The following is a 17,286-nucleotide window of genomic DNA, read 5'->3' as shown; positions in this document are numbered from 1 at the left end:
TGGCATGGATCCGGGGAAAGTTGTTCGTGATGGCAAGATGGTTGAAGACGATGGTGATGCTGAAGATCAAGCAGAAAATGTTTAGTTTGCTTTTTGTTGTGTATTTTGGTTATGTTTTGTATCTTGTTGGGTATTTTAAACATTCGTCTAGTGATGACAACTCTTGAAACGATATTGATAATTTTGCTTTTGGTTTATCTGAATCTTTGTTGGGAATTGGCGCTTTTCCTTTGGGGCAAAGCATTTTGTTGTCCGGAATGACTTTGATGAGTCAATTTAGTCAGGTTTCAATGTACTGCCGAGTACTGGCAGGTTGCATATATAGTCGAGTATTGAGTTATTTTGAGAATTGATAATGACAGGAGATTGAAATTGCATAATTTGATTGTAAACAGATGATGCTGATAGTAAGATTTTGTTTGAATACAAACTTTCAGGTAGGCTGGCCTCGTTAAAACCTCTCCAAGTAAAACCCTTTGGGAAAAAAAACTTGGTAGTAGGAAAAAGAGTACCAGCCTGTCCCTGAGTTAACTGTAGAACTTCTTTAGGGATGAAACATTCCAAGTATTGGGTAATACTTGTCCGTCGATTAATTCGAGTGTGTATGCCCCGTTTCCGAGAACTTCTGATACTCGGTATGGACCGTCCCAGTTGGCGGCGAGCTTTCCATGTGAGGGTGGTTTCCGAGCAGCTTCGGTTTTGCGGAGGACTAAATCTCCTTTCACGAATGTTCTTGTTTTAACCGATTTGTTGTACTGCCTGGCAATTGCTTGCTGTGCTGTGCGTTGCCTTAAGATAGTGATGTCTCTTACTTCTTCAATGATGTCAAGCTCGGCTCTCCGAGCTTCGTCTTGGTTACTGATGTGAGTTCTAATGGAGCGTTGGGAGATTTCCAGGGGAATCATCGCCTCTGATCCATATACCAGTCTGAATGGGGTTTCCTTTGTTGATGTTTGAGGCGTGGTGTTGTATCCCCAAAGGACTTCAGGTATTAGTTCGGCCCAAAGTCCTTTCGCGTCATCTAGCTTCTTCTTTAGTGCATGAAGGATGACCTTGTTTGCAGCCTCAGCTAGTCCGTTTGTTTGAGGATGTTCAACAGATGCGAAATGCTGCTTTATTTTGAGATTCTGCAAAAAAGATTGAAACTTCTGATTGGCGAACTGGCGTCCGTTGTCAGTTGTGATATGTTGGGGTATGCCGAAACGACAAATAATATTTTTCCAAACGAATGAAATCATTTGTTGTGATGTTATTTTTGCTAAAGGTTGGGCTTCTACCCATTTGGAGAAATAATCAATGCCTACAATAAGAAATTTTACCTGGCCCGGTGCCGTAGGGAATGGCCCGAGTATATCTATACCCCATCGGTTAAATGGCCAGCTGATATCGGACTGATGTAATTCTTCGGCCGGTGTGTGTATCAGTGGCGCATGCCGTTGACAAGTGTTGCATGACCTTATTTTTTGTTGGCTGTCCTGTTTTATAGTCGGCCAAAAGAATCCAGCTCTGAGGATCTTGGATGTTAAACTCCGAGCTCCCGTATGGGTGCCACAGATTCCTTCATGTGCTTCTGCTAGAGCTATGTCGGCTTCCGACTTGCTGAGACATTTGAGTAGAGGCCGAGTATAACCTCGTCGATATAGTGTTCCGTTGAGTAATGTGAAGAAAGATGCTTGGCGTCGGAACCTTTTATCGTTCTCGATCCTTTCTGGTATATTACCTGTTTGTAAATATTGTATAAAGTCGTTCCTCCAATCTGTTATCTGTGAGACACTCAACACGTTTGTCAGAGTCACAGTAGGTGAAGTTATTGTGAACTGTTGTAGTGTGGATAGCTCGGATTGTGTACTTCCGAGCTTAGATAAGATGTCCGCTCTTTGATTTTGTTCGCGTGGTATATGTTCTATTTCAAACTTTGAAAATTTTTTTGTTAACTTTTTTACTAATAACAAGTATTTGGAAAGTAGGGGATCTTTTACCAGAAAAAGGTCGTTTACCTGCTGTACGACTAACAATGAATCACAGTATACCTTGATTTTCGAGATTTGAAGTTCTAAACAAAGTCGGATTCCGGCGAGTAGTGCCTCATACTCGGATTGGTTGTTGCTTGCTTTGAAACCGAAGTGTATTGAGTGTTCCAATATGAGGCCGTCGTCGGCTTCCAGACGAATTCCTGCGCCACAGCCGCCGTTATGTGAAGATCCGTCGACATACAGGATCCACTGTTTTGCATGGTCATCCTCGGATGGGTTTGTAAGCTCGGCGATAAAATCTGCCAGGAATTCTGACTTGATTGGTCCTCGCGATTGATATCTGATGTCGAATTTGGATAATTCGACTGCCCATTTTATGAGCCGTCCTGCAAGTTCTGGCTTGTGTAATACTTGTCTTAATGGATGATTGGTTCTGACGTGAATAACGTGACTCTGGAAGTAAGGTCGGAGGCGCCGCGCCGAGAATATCAGTGCGAGTGCGAGCTTCTCAATCCTTGGGTAGTTGAGTTCGGCATGTTGGAGGGTTTTACTGACAAAGTATACCGGATGCTGAACATTGTTTCGCTCTGTAACCAGGGCCGAGCTTATGGCCCAATCAGTAACTGATAGATATAAAAATAAATCTTCCCCCTGTAGGGGTTTTTGTAGAATCGGCGGTTGTGAGAGTGTGGATTTTAGTTTTGAAAATGCTTTCTCACAATCGTCGTTCCATTCGAATTTATTTTTCTTTTTAATTGTTTGGAAAAAAGGAATGGAAGTTGAGGCAAGGCAAGGAACAAATCTGGAAAGTGCAGCGAGTCGTCCTGTAAGGCGCTGAACTTCTTTTACTGTTTTAGGGCTGGCCATGTCCAGCACTGCTCGGCATTTATTTGGATTTGCCTCTATTCCCCTGCGGGTTAGCAAAAAACCCAAAAACTTACCCCCTTGAACTGCGAATGCACATTTCTCGGGGTTGAGGCGCATGTTGTATTGTCGGATCTGTCCGAATATTTCTGTGAGGTCGTTGATGTGGTTTTCTCCGACTTTTGTTTTGGTGACCATATCATCGACATAGACTTCGATGTTCCTGCCGATTTGTTTGGCGAACATCCTATCCATAAGGCGTTGATAAGTTGCACCTGCGTTCTTTAAGCCAAACGGCATAACTTTATAACAATAATTACCCAAATAAGTGATAAAAGCTGTTTTATTTTGGTCAGAAGAGTGCATCATTATCTGATTATACCCGGAATATGCATCCATAAAACTTAAAGTGGCGTAGCCTGACGCATTGTCCACTAAAGAATCTATGGAGGGCAGAGGGTAAGAATCTTTTGGGCATGCTTTGTTTAAATCAGTGAAGTCGACGCACATGCGCCACTTACGGTTCTGTTTTCTTACCATTACGACGTTTGCTAACCAGGTGGTGAATCTGATCTCTTTGATAAATTCGGCGTTTATGAGTTTTTGTGTTTCTTCCAGTGATGCTTTCTTCTTTTCTTCGCCGAGTTGACGTTTCTTTTGCTGTACTGGTCGGATCGACGAATTTGTTGCCAGCCTGTGGCTGATGATTTGTGGATCTATTCCGGGCATGTCTGATGGTGTCCATGCAAAGAGGTCTTTGTTTTCTTGCAAGAAGGTAGTTATAGCCTGCAAGTCAGATGCATTGAGTGAGTTACCGACATATGTGAATTTATTGGGGTCATTGTTGAAATACACTTTCTGTAAGTCATCGGAGGGCTTTGGGCGGTCGAGGAAATCAGCTCTTGGGTCCAGTTCGGCTAGTGTGTTCTCCTTTTGGTTTAGGTCGACGTTGTTGACTTGTTGCGTCGAGCGATTTTGGAACTTCATGCTGACATTGTAACAATGTCGCGCTTCTTTATGGTCGCCGTGGATTGTGATAACCTGGTGGTCCTGCAATGGAAACTTCACACAGAGATGAACTGTAGATACAATAGCGCCGAACTTATTCAAAAAAGGTCGGCCGAGGATAATGTTATATGGGCTGAAACAATCAACTACTAAATATTGAATATCATTAGTTTTGGAAAGAGGTTGCTCACCCAGTGTGGTTTGTAACCACACTGACCCGAGTATTGGAACCCGTTCTCCTGAGAAGCCGACCAAATCGCCTCCTGTGGATTGTAGCATGTTGTCGCTGAGCTTCATCTTTTGAAATGTGGAGTAGAACAGGACATCGGCACTGCTTCCAGGATCCAGGAGAACTTTTTTTACCAGCAGATCTCCTAACTGTAGGGTGATTACCACGGGGTCGTCCAAATTTTGTATGTTGGAGTTGAAGTCGGCATGTGTAAAAGTGATTTCAGGCTGTGCATTTGTTACATCCTGTTGCGGTCTGTCTACCGAGCATATTGCTCTGAACGATCTTTTCCTTGCCGAGTTTGAGTATCCTCCACTTGCGTATCCTCCTGAAATACAATTGATTATACCTCGCGGTCTTTCATATTGGCTTGAGGATGCCTTCTCTTTTCCTCGGTGTTGTTCGGAGACATCATTTGTTGTGGAACTATGGCCGCGCTTCTGGATGTGACCACCAATGCATTTGTCGAGGTGTCCCTGTCTTGCTAGTCGTTCCAAAAGATCTTTGGCGACCACACAATCGTCGGTATTGTGGCCGTGCTTTTGGTGGAAAGTGCAGTATTTTGATTTGTCAACGTTCTTTGTATCTTGATATGTGCCTGCTTTCCTTGGTGGCTTGATTAATTTGGAGTTCAAGATTTCCTTGATTATGTCTTCCCTCTTGGTATTAAACTGCGTATAAGAATCAAATCGAGGTGTTAGTTTAAAACTTTTCTTAATGGATGTGCTCTTATCTTCTTCGCGGAAGTGTGACTTGTCAGACTTCCGAGCTTGTCTGAGCTCCTCGATGTCAATTTGTCCTTTTGCTTTCTCTCTAAATTCTGCTAGAGTCTTTGGTTTTGCTACGGCGATTGTCTCCTGGAACTTCCCGGGACGGAGGCCGCTTTTGATCGCGTGCTAGTGCACGAAATTGCAATCACACTTTTGCAATCCCGCACAACTAACCAGCAAGTGCACTGGGTCGTCCAAGTAATACCTTGCGTGAGCAAGGGTCGATCCCACGGAGATTGTCGGCTTGAAGCAAGCTATGGTTATCTTGTAAATCTTAGTCAGGATATCAGAAATTATCAGGATTGATTGTAAAAAGTAAAAGAACATGAAATAAGTACTTGTTTTGCAGTAATGGAGAATAGGTTGAGGTTTTGGAGATGCTCCATCTTCTGAATCTCTGCTTTCCTACTGTCTTCTTCATCAAACACGCAAGGCTCCTTCCATGGCAAGCTGTATGTAGGGTTTCACCGTTGTCAGTGGCTACCTCCCATCCTCTCAGTGAAAACGTTCCTATGCTCTGTCACAGCATGGCTAATCATCTGTCGGTTCTCGGTCAGGCCGGAATAGAATCCAGTGATTCTTTTGCGTCTGTCACTAACGCCCCGCCTGCTAGGAGTTTGAAGCACGTCACAGTCATTCAATCATTGAATCCTACTCAGAATACCACAGACAAGGTTTAGACCTTCCGGATTCTCTTGAATGCCGCCATCAGTTCTAGCTTATACCACGAAGATTCCGGTTAAAGAATCCAAGAGATATCTACTCAATCTATGGTAGAACGGAGGTGGTTGTCAGGCACACGTTCATAGTTGAGAATGATGATGAGTGTCACGGGTCATCACATTCATCCGGTTTAAGAACAAGTAATATCTTAGAATGGAAGCAAGCATGATTGAATGAGAAACAGTAGTAATTGCATTAATCCATCAAGACACAGCAGAGCTCCTCACCCCCAACCATGGGGTTTAGAGACTCATACCGTGGAAAGTACACAAAGAAACGTGTAAAGTGTCATGAGGTACAGGTACAATGTCAAAAGATCCTATTAATAGTAAACTAGTAACCTAAGGTTTACAGAAATGAGTAAATGACAGAAAAATCTACTTCCGGGCCCACTTGGTGTGTGCTTGGGCTGAGCATTGAAGCTTTCATGTGTAGAGACCTTTTCTGGAGTTAAACGCCAGCTTTCATGCCAGTTTGGGCGTTTAACTCCAAGTTTTATGCCAGTTCCAGCGTTAAACGCTGGAAATTCTGAGGCTGAATTGCCACGCCGGTTTGGGCCATCAAATCTCGGGCAAAGTATGGACTATTATACATTGCTGGAAAGCCCAGGATGTCTACTTTCCAATGCCGTTGAGAGTGCGCCAATTGGGCTTCTGTAGCTCCAAAAAATCCACTTCGAGTGCAGGGAGGTCAGAATCCAACAGCATCTGCAGTCCTTTTCAGTCTCTGAATCAGATTTTTGCTCAGGACCCTCAATTTCAGCCAGAAAATACCTGAAATCACAGAAAAACACACAAACTCATAGTAAAGTCCAGAAAAGTGAATTTTAGCTAAAAACTAATAAAAATATACTAAAAACCTAACTAGAAATACTAAAAACATACTAAAAACAATGCCAAAAAGCGTACAAATTATCCGCTCATCACAACACCAAACTTAAATTGTTGCTTGTCCCCAAGCAACTGAAAATCAAAATAGGATAAAAAGAAGAGAATACTATAGACTCCAAAATATCAAGGAAACATAGCTCCAATTAGATGAGCGGGACTAGTAGCTTTTTGCCTCCGAACAGTTTTGGCATCTCACTCTAGTTAAGTATAATGATTCTGAACATAGCTAGTGTATGAGTCTTGGCTGTGGCCCAAAGCACTCTGTCTTCCAGTATTACCACCGGATACATACATGCCACAGACACATAATTGGGTGAACCTTTTCAGATTGTGGCCCAGCTTTGCTAGAGTCCCCAATTAGAGGTGCCCAGGGTTCTTAAGCACACTCTTTTTGCTTTGGTTCACAACTTTAAATTTTTTTTTTTTTGCTTCAAGAATCACTTTAATGATTTTTCAGATCCTCAATAACAGTTCTCCTTTTCCATCATTCTTTCAAGAGCCAACAATTTTAACATTCTTAAAACAACAAATTCAAAAGACATATGCACTGTTCAAGCATTCATCGAAAACAAAAATTATTGTCACCACATCAAACTAATTCAACTAGTTTCAAGGATAAATTTTGAAATCCTGTACTTCTTGTTCTTTTGTGATTAAAGCATTTTTCATTTAAGAGAGGTGATGGATTCATAGGACATTTATAGCTTTAAGACATGAATTTTAAATTTTATTAATTATGAATTAAGAACAAGACTCAAAAATAGATATAAGATGAGACTAAATAAAAATAGAAAACAAAACAAAACAAAAAAACGAAAAAATAGGCTCCTAATGATAGAGGTTTTCACAGAGTTATGATTCAACAACCTTGATTTTGAGAAGTGGATACTCCCTCAACTTGAGAGGAGAGCTTTTGGCGTTTCATCTCTTGGAGTTCACGCCCCTGCTTCTCTTGTTCCTTCAGCAATTTGCAGAGCATGCAGTTCTGATTCTGCTGTTCTTCCTTAAGTTGCTCCATAGTCTCTTGCAACTTGGTGATAGATGCTTCTAGGCTGGCCCAGTAGCCAATTTCAGGAAATTCAGGGAGGAACTCCTGCGCCCTCCTTTTGATAGAGTTGTCTTGCATTTGTCCTTCCATTGACTTCTTAGTGATTGGGTGTTCAATGGGTATGAATTCATCTACTCCCATCTTCACCCCAGCCTCTTTACAGAGCAAGGAGATCAAGCATGGGTAAGCCAATTTGGCTTCAGTGGAATTCTTATTTGCAATTATGTAGATCTCACAAGCAATCACATGATGAACCTCCACTTCTTTTCCAAGCATAATGCAATAAATCATCACTGCTCTCTTGATAGTGACCTCAGAACGGTTGCTAGTGGGCAGTATGAAACGCCCAATAAAGTCTAGCCAACCTCTTTGCAATTGGTTTGAGGTCTCCCTCTTGAGTTGGTTTGGGACACCCTTAGAATTGGTTTCCACTTAGTTCCAGGGAGGCATATGTCCTCTAGAACTTGATCCAACCCTTTATCTGCTCTCACCATCCTCCTATTAAAGGAGTCAGGATCATCTTGCAGTTGAGGCAATTTGAAGATTTCTCTTATTTTGTCCAGATGGAAGTACATAACTTTCCCTCTGACCATGGTTCTGTAGGTATGGTAAGCAGTTCCAGTCATTCTCTGCTTATCTGTTAACCACAGATTTGAGTAGAGTTCCTGGACCATGTTCCTTCCAACCTTTATCTCAGGATTGGTTAGAACTTCCCATCCTCTGTTTCGAATTTGCTCTTGGATCCCCGGATATTCATCTTCTTTCAGATCAAATTTCACTTCCGGGATCACTGACCTCAGACCATTATCTTGTGATAATGGGTCTTCATGTTCTTTGGTTAAGAACTTCTCTTGATTCCAAAGATTCTTTGGATTATTCTCTTTCTTTCCTCTTAAATTGGTTTATTTTCCCTTAGGAGCCATGATCTTGATGAATCTTGGCTTAGTGATCACGGAAAAGCACACCAAACTTAGAGGTTTGCTTGTCCTCAAGCAAAAGAAAGGAAGGAAGAGAGAGAGAGGGAGAGGAAATTCGAATGGTGTGGTGGAATGAGGGAGGACAAACGTGTATTTATAAGGTGGGAAGGGGAGATTTCGAAAAAAAAGAAAAGTTTGAAAAGAGATTTGAAAAGATATGGAAAAAATTTGAGAGAAAGGTGGGTTTTTGAACAATATTTGGAATTAATTTGAAATAGATTTGAAGAATGGTTTTGATTTTTGAAGATTTGAAAGTGAATGATGAATGGTTGAAGTGTGATTTTGTAGAAAAGTGGGTAAGAAAAAAATTTTGAAAAATTTGGTTTGAAACAAAATTGTGGTCCCCCCACCTTTCTGGCGTTAAACGCCCAGAATGGCACCCATTCTGGCGTTTAACGCCCATTTGTTGCCCCTTTTGGGCGTTTAACGCCCAGCCAGGTGCCCTGGCTGGCGTTAAACGCCAGAATTCCTTTATCACTGGGCGTTTTTCTAAACGCCCAGGATGCTGCACACCTGGCGTTAAACGCCCATAATGGTGCCCATTCTGGCGTTTAACGCCTAAAATGGCACCATTCCTGGCGTTAAACGCCCAGAATGATACCCATTCTGGCGTTTAACGCCCAAAATGCCCCTTACTGGCATTTTTTCGCCAGTAAGCTCATTTTCTCTGCTTTTTGAGCTGAATCCTTCTGTAACTCTGTGAATTCCTTTATTTTTGATACTTGCCTTTGTAAAAACAAATCATATAACCTACTAATGACTGGGTTGCCTCCCAGCAAGCGCTTCTTTACTGTCTTTAGCTGGACCTTCACTGAGAATCATTCAAGTCTCAGTTTTGAGCATTCCTGCTCAAAATTGCCTTCAAGATAATGCTTGATTCTCTGTCCATTAACAATGAACTTTTTGTCAGAATCAATATCCTGAAGCTCAACATATCCATAAGGTGAAACTCCTGTAATCACATACGGACCCCTCCACCGGGATTTGAGTTTTCCTGGGAACAGTCTGAGCCTAGAGTTGAAGAGTAGGACTTTTTGTCCTGGCTCAAAGACTCTGGTTGACAACTTCTTGTCATGCCATTTCTTTGCCTTTTCCTTATAAATTTTTGCATTTTCAAAGCCATTGAGTCTGAACTCCTCTACTCATTTAGCTGGAGCAATCTCTTTTCACCAGCTGTGCATCCATGTTTAGGAATCTGGTTGCCCAGTAGGCTTTATGTTCCAGTTCCACGGGCAGATGACAGGCCTTCCCATACACCAGTTGGTATGGAGAGGTTCCTATAGGAGTCTTGAATGCTGTTCTGTATGCCCACAGAGCATCATCCAAGCTCTTTGCCTAATCCTTTCTTCGGCTATCACAGTCCGTTCCAGGATTCTCTTTAGCTCTCTTAGAGACTTCAGCTTGCCCATTTGTCTGTGGATGATACGGAGTTGCCACTTTATGGCTGATTCCATATCCAACCATAGCAGAGTATAGCTGTCTATTGCAGAAATGAGTGCCCCCATCACTGATTAGTACTCTGGGAACACCAAACCTGCTGAAGATGTGTTTCTGGAGGAATTTTAGCACGGTCTTGGTATCATTAGTGGGTGTAGCAATTGCTTCTACCCACTTAGATAGTCCACTGCCACCAGAATGTAAGTGTTTGAGTATGATGGTGGGAATGGACCCCCATGAAGTCAATTCCCCATACATCAAACAATTCTATCTCTAAGATCCCTTGTTGAGGCATGGCATATCCGTGAGGCAAGTTACCAGCTCTTTGGCAACTGTCACAGTTACGCACAAACTCTCGGGAATCTTTATAGAGTAGGCCAGTAGAAGCCACATTGGAGGACTTTAGTGGCTGTTCGCTCACTTCCAAAATGCCCTCCATACTGTGATCCATGGCAATGCCATAGGATCTTTTGTGCTTCTTCTCTGGGTACACATCTGCGGATTACTCCGTCTGCACATCTCTTAAAGAGATATGGTTCATCCCAGAGGTAGTACTTGGCATCTGAAATTAATTTCTTTCTTTGCACTTTGCTGTACTCCTGGGGTATGAACCTCACAGCTTTATAATTTGCAATCTCTGTCCCTTTTCTGTCTCTTATTTCTATATCAAACTCTTGCAGAAGCAACACCCATCTTATTAGCCTGGGTTTGAATCCTGCTTTGTGAGTAAGTATTAAGAGCAGCATGGTCAGTGTACACACCACTTTGGATCCCACTGATAGGATCTAAACTTGTCAATGGCAGACCACTGCAAGTAATTCTTTTTCTGTGGTTGTGTAGTTCTTCTGTGCGTCATTTAGAACATGGCTGGCATAATAAATGACGTGCAGAAGCTTGTTATGCCTCTGTCCCAACACTGCACCAATGGCATGGTCACTGGCATCACACATTAATTCAAATGGCAATGTCCAATCTGGTGCAGAGATGACTGGTGCTGTGACCAGCTTAGCTTTCAGGGTCTCAAATGCCTGCAGACACTGTGTGTCAAACACAAATGGTGTGTCAGCAGCTAGCAGGTTACTTAAAGGTTTTTGCAATTTTTGAAAAATCCTTTATAAACCTTCGTAGATCCGCATGCCCCAGAAAGCTTCTGATTGCCTTAACATTGGCAGGTGGTGTATTTTCAATTACCTCTACCTTTGCCTTATCCACCTCTATTCCCTTGCTTGAAATTTTGTGCCCAAGGACGATTCCCTCAGTCACCATAAAGTGACATTTCTCCCAGTTTAAAAACCAGGTTAGTCTCTGGCACCTTTTCAGGACAAGTGTAGGTGATTAAGACAAGAGCTGAATGAGTCTCCATATACTGAAAAGTCGTCCATGAAGACTTCCAGAAATTTCTCTACCATATCTGAGAAGATAGAGAGCATGCACCTCTGAAAGGTTGCAGGTGCATTGCACAGACCAAAAGGCATCCTCCTATAGGCAAACACGCCAGAAGGGCAAGTGAATGCTGTTTTCTCTTGGTCCTGAGGATCTACATTTGTTGTAGCCTGAATAGCCATCCAAAAAGCAGTAATAGTCATGCCCAGCTAGTCTTTCTAGCATTTGGTCTATGAATGGTAAAGGAAAATGATCCTTTCTGGTGGCTGTATTGAGCCTTCTGTAGTCAATACACATACGCCACCCTGTAACTGTTCTTGTAGGAACCAGTTCATTTTTTTCATTATGAACCACTGTCATGCCTCCCTTTTTGGGGACAACTTGGACAGGGCTCACCCAGGGGCTATTAGAAATAGGATAGATAATTCCAGCCTCTAGTAATTTAGTGACCTCTTTCTGCACCACTTCCTTCATGGCTGGATTTAGCCTCCTTTGTGGTTGGACCACTGGTTTGGCATTATCCTCCAACAGGATCTTGTGCATGCATCTAGCTGGGCTAATACCCTTAAGATCACTTATGGACCACCCAAGAGCTGTCTTGTGTGTTCTTAGCACTTGAATCAGTGCTTCCTCTTCCTGTGGATTTAAAGCAGAGCTTATAATCACTGGAAAAGTTTCACCCCCTCCCAGAAATGCATATTTCAGGGAAGGTGGTAGTGGTTTGAGTTCAGGTTTGGGAGGCTTATCCTCCTCCTGAGGAATTTTCGAAAATTCCTTTGTTTCCTGTGGTTCTTCTTGATCAGGTTGAGCATCCTTGAAGATGTCTTCAAGCTCTGATTCTAGGCTTTCAGTCATATTGATCTCTTCTACCAAAGAGTCAATAATGTCTGCGCCCATGCAGTCATTTGGTGTGTCTGGATGCTGCATAGCTTTCACAGCATTCAACTTGAACTCATCTTCATTGACTCTTAGGGTCACTTCCCCTTTTTGTACATCAATGAGAGTCCGTCCAGTTGCTAGGAATGGTCTTCCTAGAATGAGAGTTGCACTCTTGTGCTCCTCCATTTCCAGCACCACAAGTCAGTTGGAAGGCAAATGGCCCAACCTTGACAATCATATCCTCTATTATGCCTGATGAATGTTTAATGGAGCCATCAGCAAGTTGGAGGCATATCCTGGTTGGTTTGACTTCTCCAGTCAACCCAAGCTTTCTGATAGTGGATGCAGGTATTAGATTGATGCTTGCTCCAAGATCACATAGGCTGTCTTGGTGCAAGCGCCTTCTAATGTGCATGGTATCAGAAAGCTTCCAGGATCTTGAAGCTTTTCTGGTAAGCTTTTCAGAATGACTGCACTGCATTCTTCATGAGAAACACTTTTTCAGTTTCTCTCCAATCCTTCTTATGACTTAAGATTTCCTTCATGAACTTAGCATAAGAAGGTATTTGCTCAAGTGCCTCTGCAAACGGAATCTTTATTTCAAGAGTCCTTAGATAGTCTGCAAAGGGCAATTGCTTATCCTGTTCCGCTTTGCGGAGTTTCTGAGGATAAGGCATCTTGGCTTGATATTCTTCAACCTTAGATGCTGCAGGTTTTATTCCTTACAGAAGTGGTTGAAGAAGCCTTTTTAGAGGGATTACTGTCAGCACTCTCAGGTGTGATCTTCCCTTGGCGTTTGAACGCCAGGAATGGGTGAAGATTGGGCGTTAAACGCCAACTTCTCTCTCTTTTCTGGCGTTTGAACGCCAACTGGGCAAGGAATGGGCGTTTAACGCCAACTTTCCTTCCCTTTCTGGCGTTTGAACGCCAATAACATTCCTCTCTGGGCTCTTACTGTCCTCAGAGGGATTTTGAACAGTGGTTTGGTTATCCCCTGTCAATTGTCCCTGTTTGGCTTTTTGCTCTTTTGAGCAGTGGTATTCAGTGTCTTCCCACTCCTCAGTTGAACTGCTTGACACTCCTCTGTTATCTGTTTAGATATTTGCTGTTTTGCTTGATTCAATTGCAGTTCTAGTTCTTGTTAGCAACTTTAGTTTCATAGAGCATCTCTTTAAATTCTGCTAACTGTTCTGTCATCAGGAGCAATTGTTGATTAAGCTCAATCATCTGTCTTGAGGATTAGGATCAGTGACTACTGTCATGACTTCCTCATCTGGAGAGAACTCATTGCTAGAATACAAATATTGGTTTCTAGCAACAGTGTCTATAAGCTCTTGAGCTTCTTCAATTGTCTTCCTCATGTGTATAGATCCACCAGCTGAGTGGTCTAAAGACATCTGAGCTTTTTCTGTAAGCCCATAGTAGAAGATGTCTAACTGTACCCATTCTGAAAACATTTCAGAGGGACATTTCCTTAGCATACCTCTATACCTCTCCCAGGCATTGTAAAGGGATTCATTATCCTCTTGTTTAAAGCCTTGGATGTCCAGCCTTAGCTGTGTCATCCTCTTTGGAGGGTAAAAATGATTCAGGAATTTGTCTGACAACTGTTTCCATGTCTTTATGCTTGCTGTAGGTTGGTATTCAACCACCTTTTAGCTTGATCTTTTACAGCAAATAGAAACAGTAATAGTCTGTAGACATTCTGATCCACCTCTTTATCATGTACTGTGTCAGCAATTTGTAAGAACTGTGCCAGAAACTCAGTAGGTTCTTCCTGTGGAAGACCGGAATACTGGCAATTTTGCTGCACTATGATAATGAGTTGAGGATTTAGCTCAAAGCTGCTTGCTTTGATGGGAGGTGCACAGATGCTACTCCCATATGCAGCTGTAATGGGGTTAGCATATGACCCCAGAGTCCTTTTGGACTGATCAATCCCACTTAGGTCCATAATGGACAAAAGGGAAATGATAATGATTGCAAACAGATAAATTTTGTTTTTTTTTTTGAGTTAAACGAAAAAATAAAATAAAACAAAAGAAAATTAAAATAAAAATTCGAAAATCAAAAAGAAAATAAGATCAAAGCAAATTGAGAACTGAATCAATTAAGTAATTAAAAAGATTTTGAAAATAGCAATTAAAAAGATATGATTGAAAAATTTTTATGAAAAAGATTTGATTTTTGAAAAGAGGAAAGAGAAAAACACAAAAAGACACCAAACTTAAAATTTTTAGAAAATCAAACACTAATTTTCAAAAATTTTAAGAGAAAAACACAAAGAGGACACCAAACTTAGAATTTTTACGGATCAAAAAGGGACTAAGGACATGCAAAATTGAAAATTAAAAGAAAAGTAAAAGCATGCAATTGACACCAAACTTAGAATATGAAACTAGACTCAACTAAAAGACTCTAAACCAATTAAAGACAAAACAGTCCTAATCTAAGCAACAAGATAAGCCGTCAGTTGTCCAAACTCGAACAATCCCCGGCAACGGCGCCAAAAACTTGGTGCACGAAATTGCAATCACACTTTTGCAATCCCGCACAACTAACCAGCAAGTGCACTGGGTCGTCCAAGTAATACCTTGCGTGAGCAAGGGTCGATCCCACGGAGATTGTCGGCTTGAAGCAAGCTATGGTTATCTTGTAAATCTTAGTCAGGATATCAGAAATTATCAGGATTGATTGTAAAAAGCAAAAGAACATGAAATAAGTACTTGTTTTGCAGTAATGGAGAATAGGTTGAGGTTTTGGAGATGCTCCATCTTCTGAATCTCTGCTTTCCTACTGTCTTCTTCATCAAACACGCAAGGCTCCTTCCATGGCAAGCTGTATGTAGGGTTTCACCGTTGTCAGTGGCTACCTCCCATCCTCTCAGTGAAAACGTTCCTATGCTCTGTCACAGCATGGCTAATCATCTGTCGGTTCTCGGTCAGGCCGGAATAGAATCCAGTGATTCTTTTGCGTCTGTCACTAACGCCCCGCCTGCTAGGAGTTTGAAGCACGTCACAGTCATTCAATCATTGAATCCTACTCAGAATACCACAGACAAGGTTTAGACCTTCCAGATTCTCTTGAATGCCGCCATCAGTTCTAGCTTATACCACGAAGATTCCGGTTAAAGAATCCAAGAGATATCTACTCAATCTATGGTAGAACGGAGGTGGTTGTCAGGCACACGTTCATAGTTGAGAATGATGATGAGTGTCACGGGTCATCACATTCATCCGGTTTAAGAACAAGTAATATCTTAGAATGGAAGCAAGCATGATTGAATGAGAAACAGTAGTAATTGCATTAATCCATCAAGACACAGTAGAGCTCCTCACCCCCAACCATGGGGTTTAGAGACTCATACCGTGGAAAGTACACAAAGAAACGTGTAAAGTGTCATGAGGTACAGGTACAATGTCAAAAGATCCTATTAATAGTAAACTAGTAACCTAAGGTTTACAGAAATGAGTAAATGACAGAAAAATCCACTTCCGGGCCCACTTGGTGTGTGCTTGGGCTGAGCATTGAAGCTTTCATGTGTAGAGACCTTTTTTGGAGTTAAACGCCAGCTTTCATGCCAGTTTGGGCGTTTAACTCCAAGTTTTATGCCAGTTCCAGCGTTAAACGCTGGAAATTCTGAGGCTGAATTGCCACGCCGGTTTGGGCCATCAAATCTCGGACAAAGTATGAACTATTATACATTGCTGGAAAGCCCAGGATGTCTACTTTCCAATGCCGTTGAGAGTGCGCCAATTGGGCTTCTGTAGCTCCAAAAAATCCACTTCGAGTGCAGGGAGGTCAGAATCCAACAGCATCTGCAGTCCTTTTCAGTCTCTGAATCAGATTTTTGCTCAAGACCCTCAATTTCAGCCAGAAAATACCTGAAATCACAGAAAAATACACAAACTCATAGTAAAGTTCAGAAAAGTGAATTTTAGCTAAAAACTAATAAAAATATACTAAAAACTAACTAGAATATACTAAAAACATACTAAAAACAATGCCAAAAAGCGTACAAATTATCCGCTCATCACGTGCAGATGGACCTCGGGGTGGAGATCTGGTATGCTAATGGCGACCTTAGTGAAGCGGGTCATATAGTCTTTTAAGCTTTCATTTGGCCCTTGCTTGATAGTGTTCAGGTAATCGGAGTCGTGCAGGTATATCGCAGATCCGGCAAAATGTTCTTCAAATAACTTCGCCAATTGGTGGAAGCGTGAAATGGAACCTGCAGGCAAAGCACACAACCAATCAAGTGCAGGACCGTCTAAATAATTCGGAAAACATCGACATAAAACTGTATCTGATGCACCGTTGACGATCATTATTGATCGGAATTTCTTTATGAACTTCCTCGGGTCTCCGAGTCCATCATAAGGCGTGAGGGTCAGCGGCAGAGTGAACCTCTTCGGCAGTTCGAAGTTCATTACTTCTTCTGTGAAGGGGCCTACAGCGTCCTCGGACTCTTCTTTCTCATCCTCTGGCTGTTGTCCTTCATTTCGAGCGGTTTCCGAAACATGAGTCGGTTGGGACTGATGCTCTTCGTCTTCCGCATGGTGAGCGTCGTCGTGGTCAATCCGACCATGATTTAGTTCGGCAATTTGAGCAGCCATTATTTGATTCTCGTCAGCCATTCGTTGGTTAGCCTGTTGCAGCTCGGCTACCATCCGCATGAGTTCGGACATTGAAGGAGGTGGTACGTCCGCCATAGGTGTAGATGGAAGTGAAGGGACCAAAAGAAAAAATATGATTCTTCGGCCCCACGGTGGGCGCCAATTGATCTTGCCTGGAATAAGGTCGGCTTCTACACCTCGGGATCAGTCGAGCTATAGACTGGAAAATCGAGCGTCCGTCCTTCTGAATCCGAGCTTCTTATGGTTATTGAGAATGTGGGCGATGAAAAAGGAGGGGGAGTGTACCTGCAAAGGCACTCCGATGCTTAAGTTAGTATTCGGAAATCAATGTTCGAGATTCAAAAAACACGTACCTTCACCAGATGCCCTTTCATCCTTTTTATGGAGAGTTTTCCGTTTGGCCATAGATCATCGGTTTCATATTGTGCCGTTTTGAGATGTCGGTTATGAAAATGTTAAACGTTACCG

General features: G+C 42.2%; 1 protein-coding gene across 1 annotated transcript; it reads right to left on the bottom strand.

Moving 5' to 3' along the window:
• Nucleotides 1-527: 527 nt before the first annotated feature.
• Nucleotides 528-16,893, bottom strand: LOC130974502 (uncharacterized). Its single transcript, XM_057899377.1, has 3 exons — nucleotides 16,231-16,893; nucleotides 1,998-4,970; nucleotides 528-1,763 (listed from the first exon to the last, which is right to left on the bottom strand). The coding sequence occupies exons 1-3, from the start codon at nucleotides 16,891-16,893 to the stop codon at nucleotides 528-530; spliced, it is 4,872 nt and encodes a 1,623-aa protein (XP_057755360.1).
• Nucleotides 16,894-17,286: the final 393 nt, after the last annotated feature.

Source organism: Arachis stenosperma, chromosome 4, assembly GCF_014773155.1.
Source record: "Arachis stenosperma cultivar V10309 chromosome 4, arast.V10309.gnm1.PFL2, whole genome shotgun sequence".
Taxonomy (NCBI): Eukaryota; Viridiplantae; Streptophyta; class Magnoliopsida; order Fabales; family Fabaceae; genus Arachis; species Arachis stenosperma.
The sequence above is the reverse complement of the archived record's forward strand: the minus strand, read 5'-3'. Positions and strand labels throughout refer to the sequence as shown.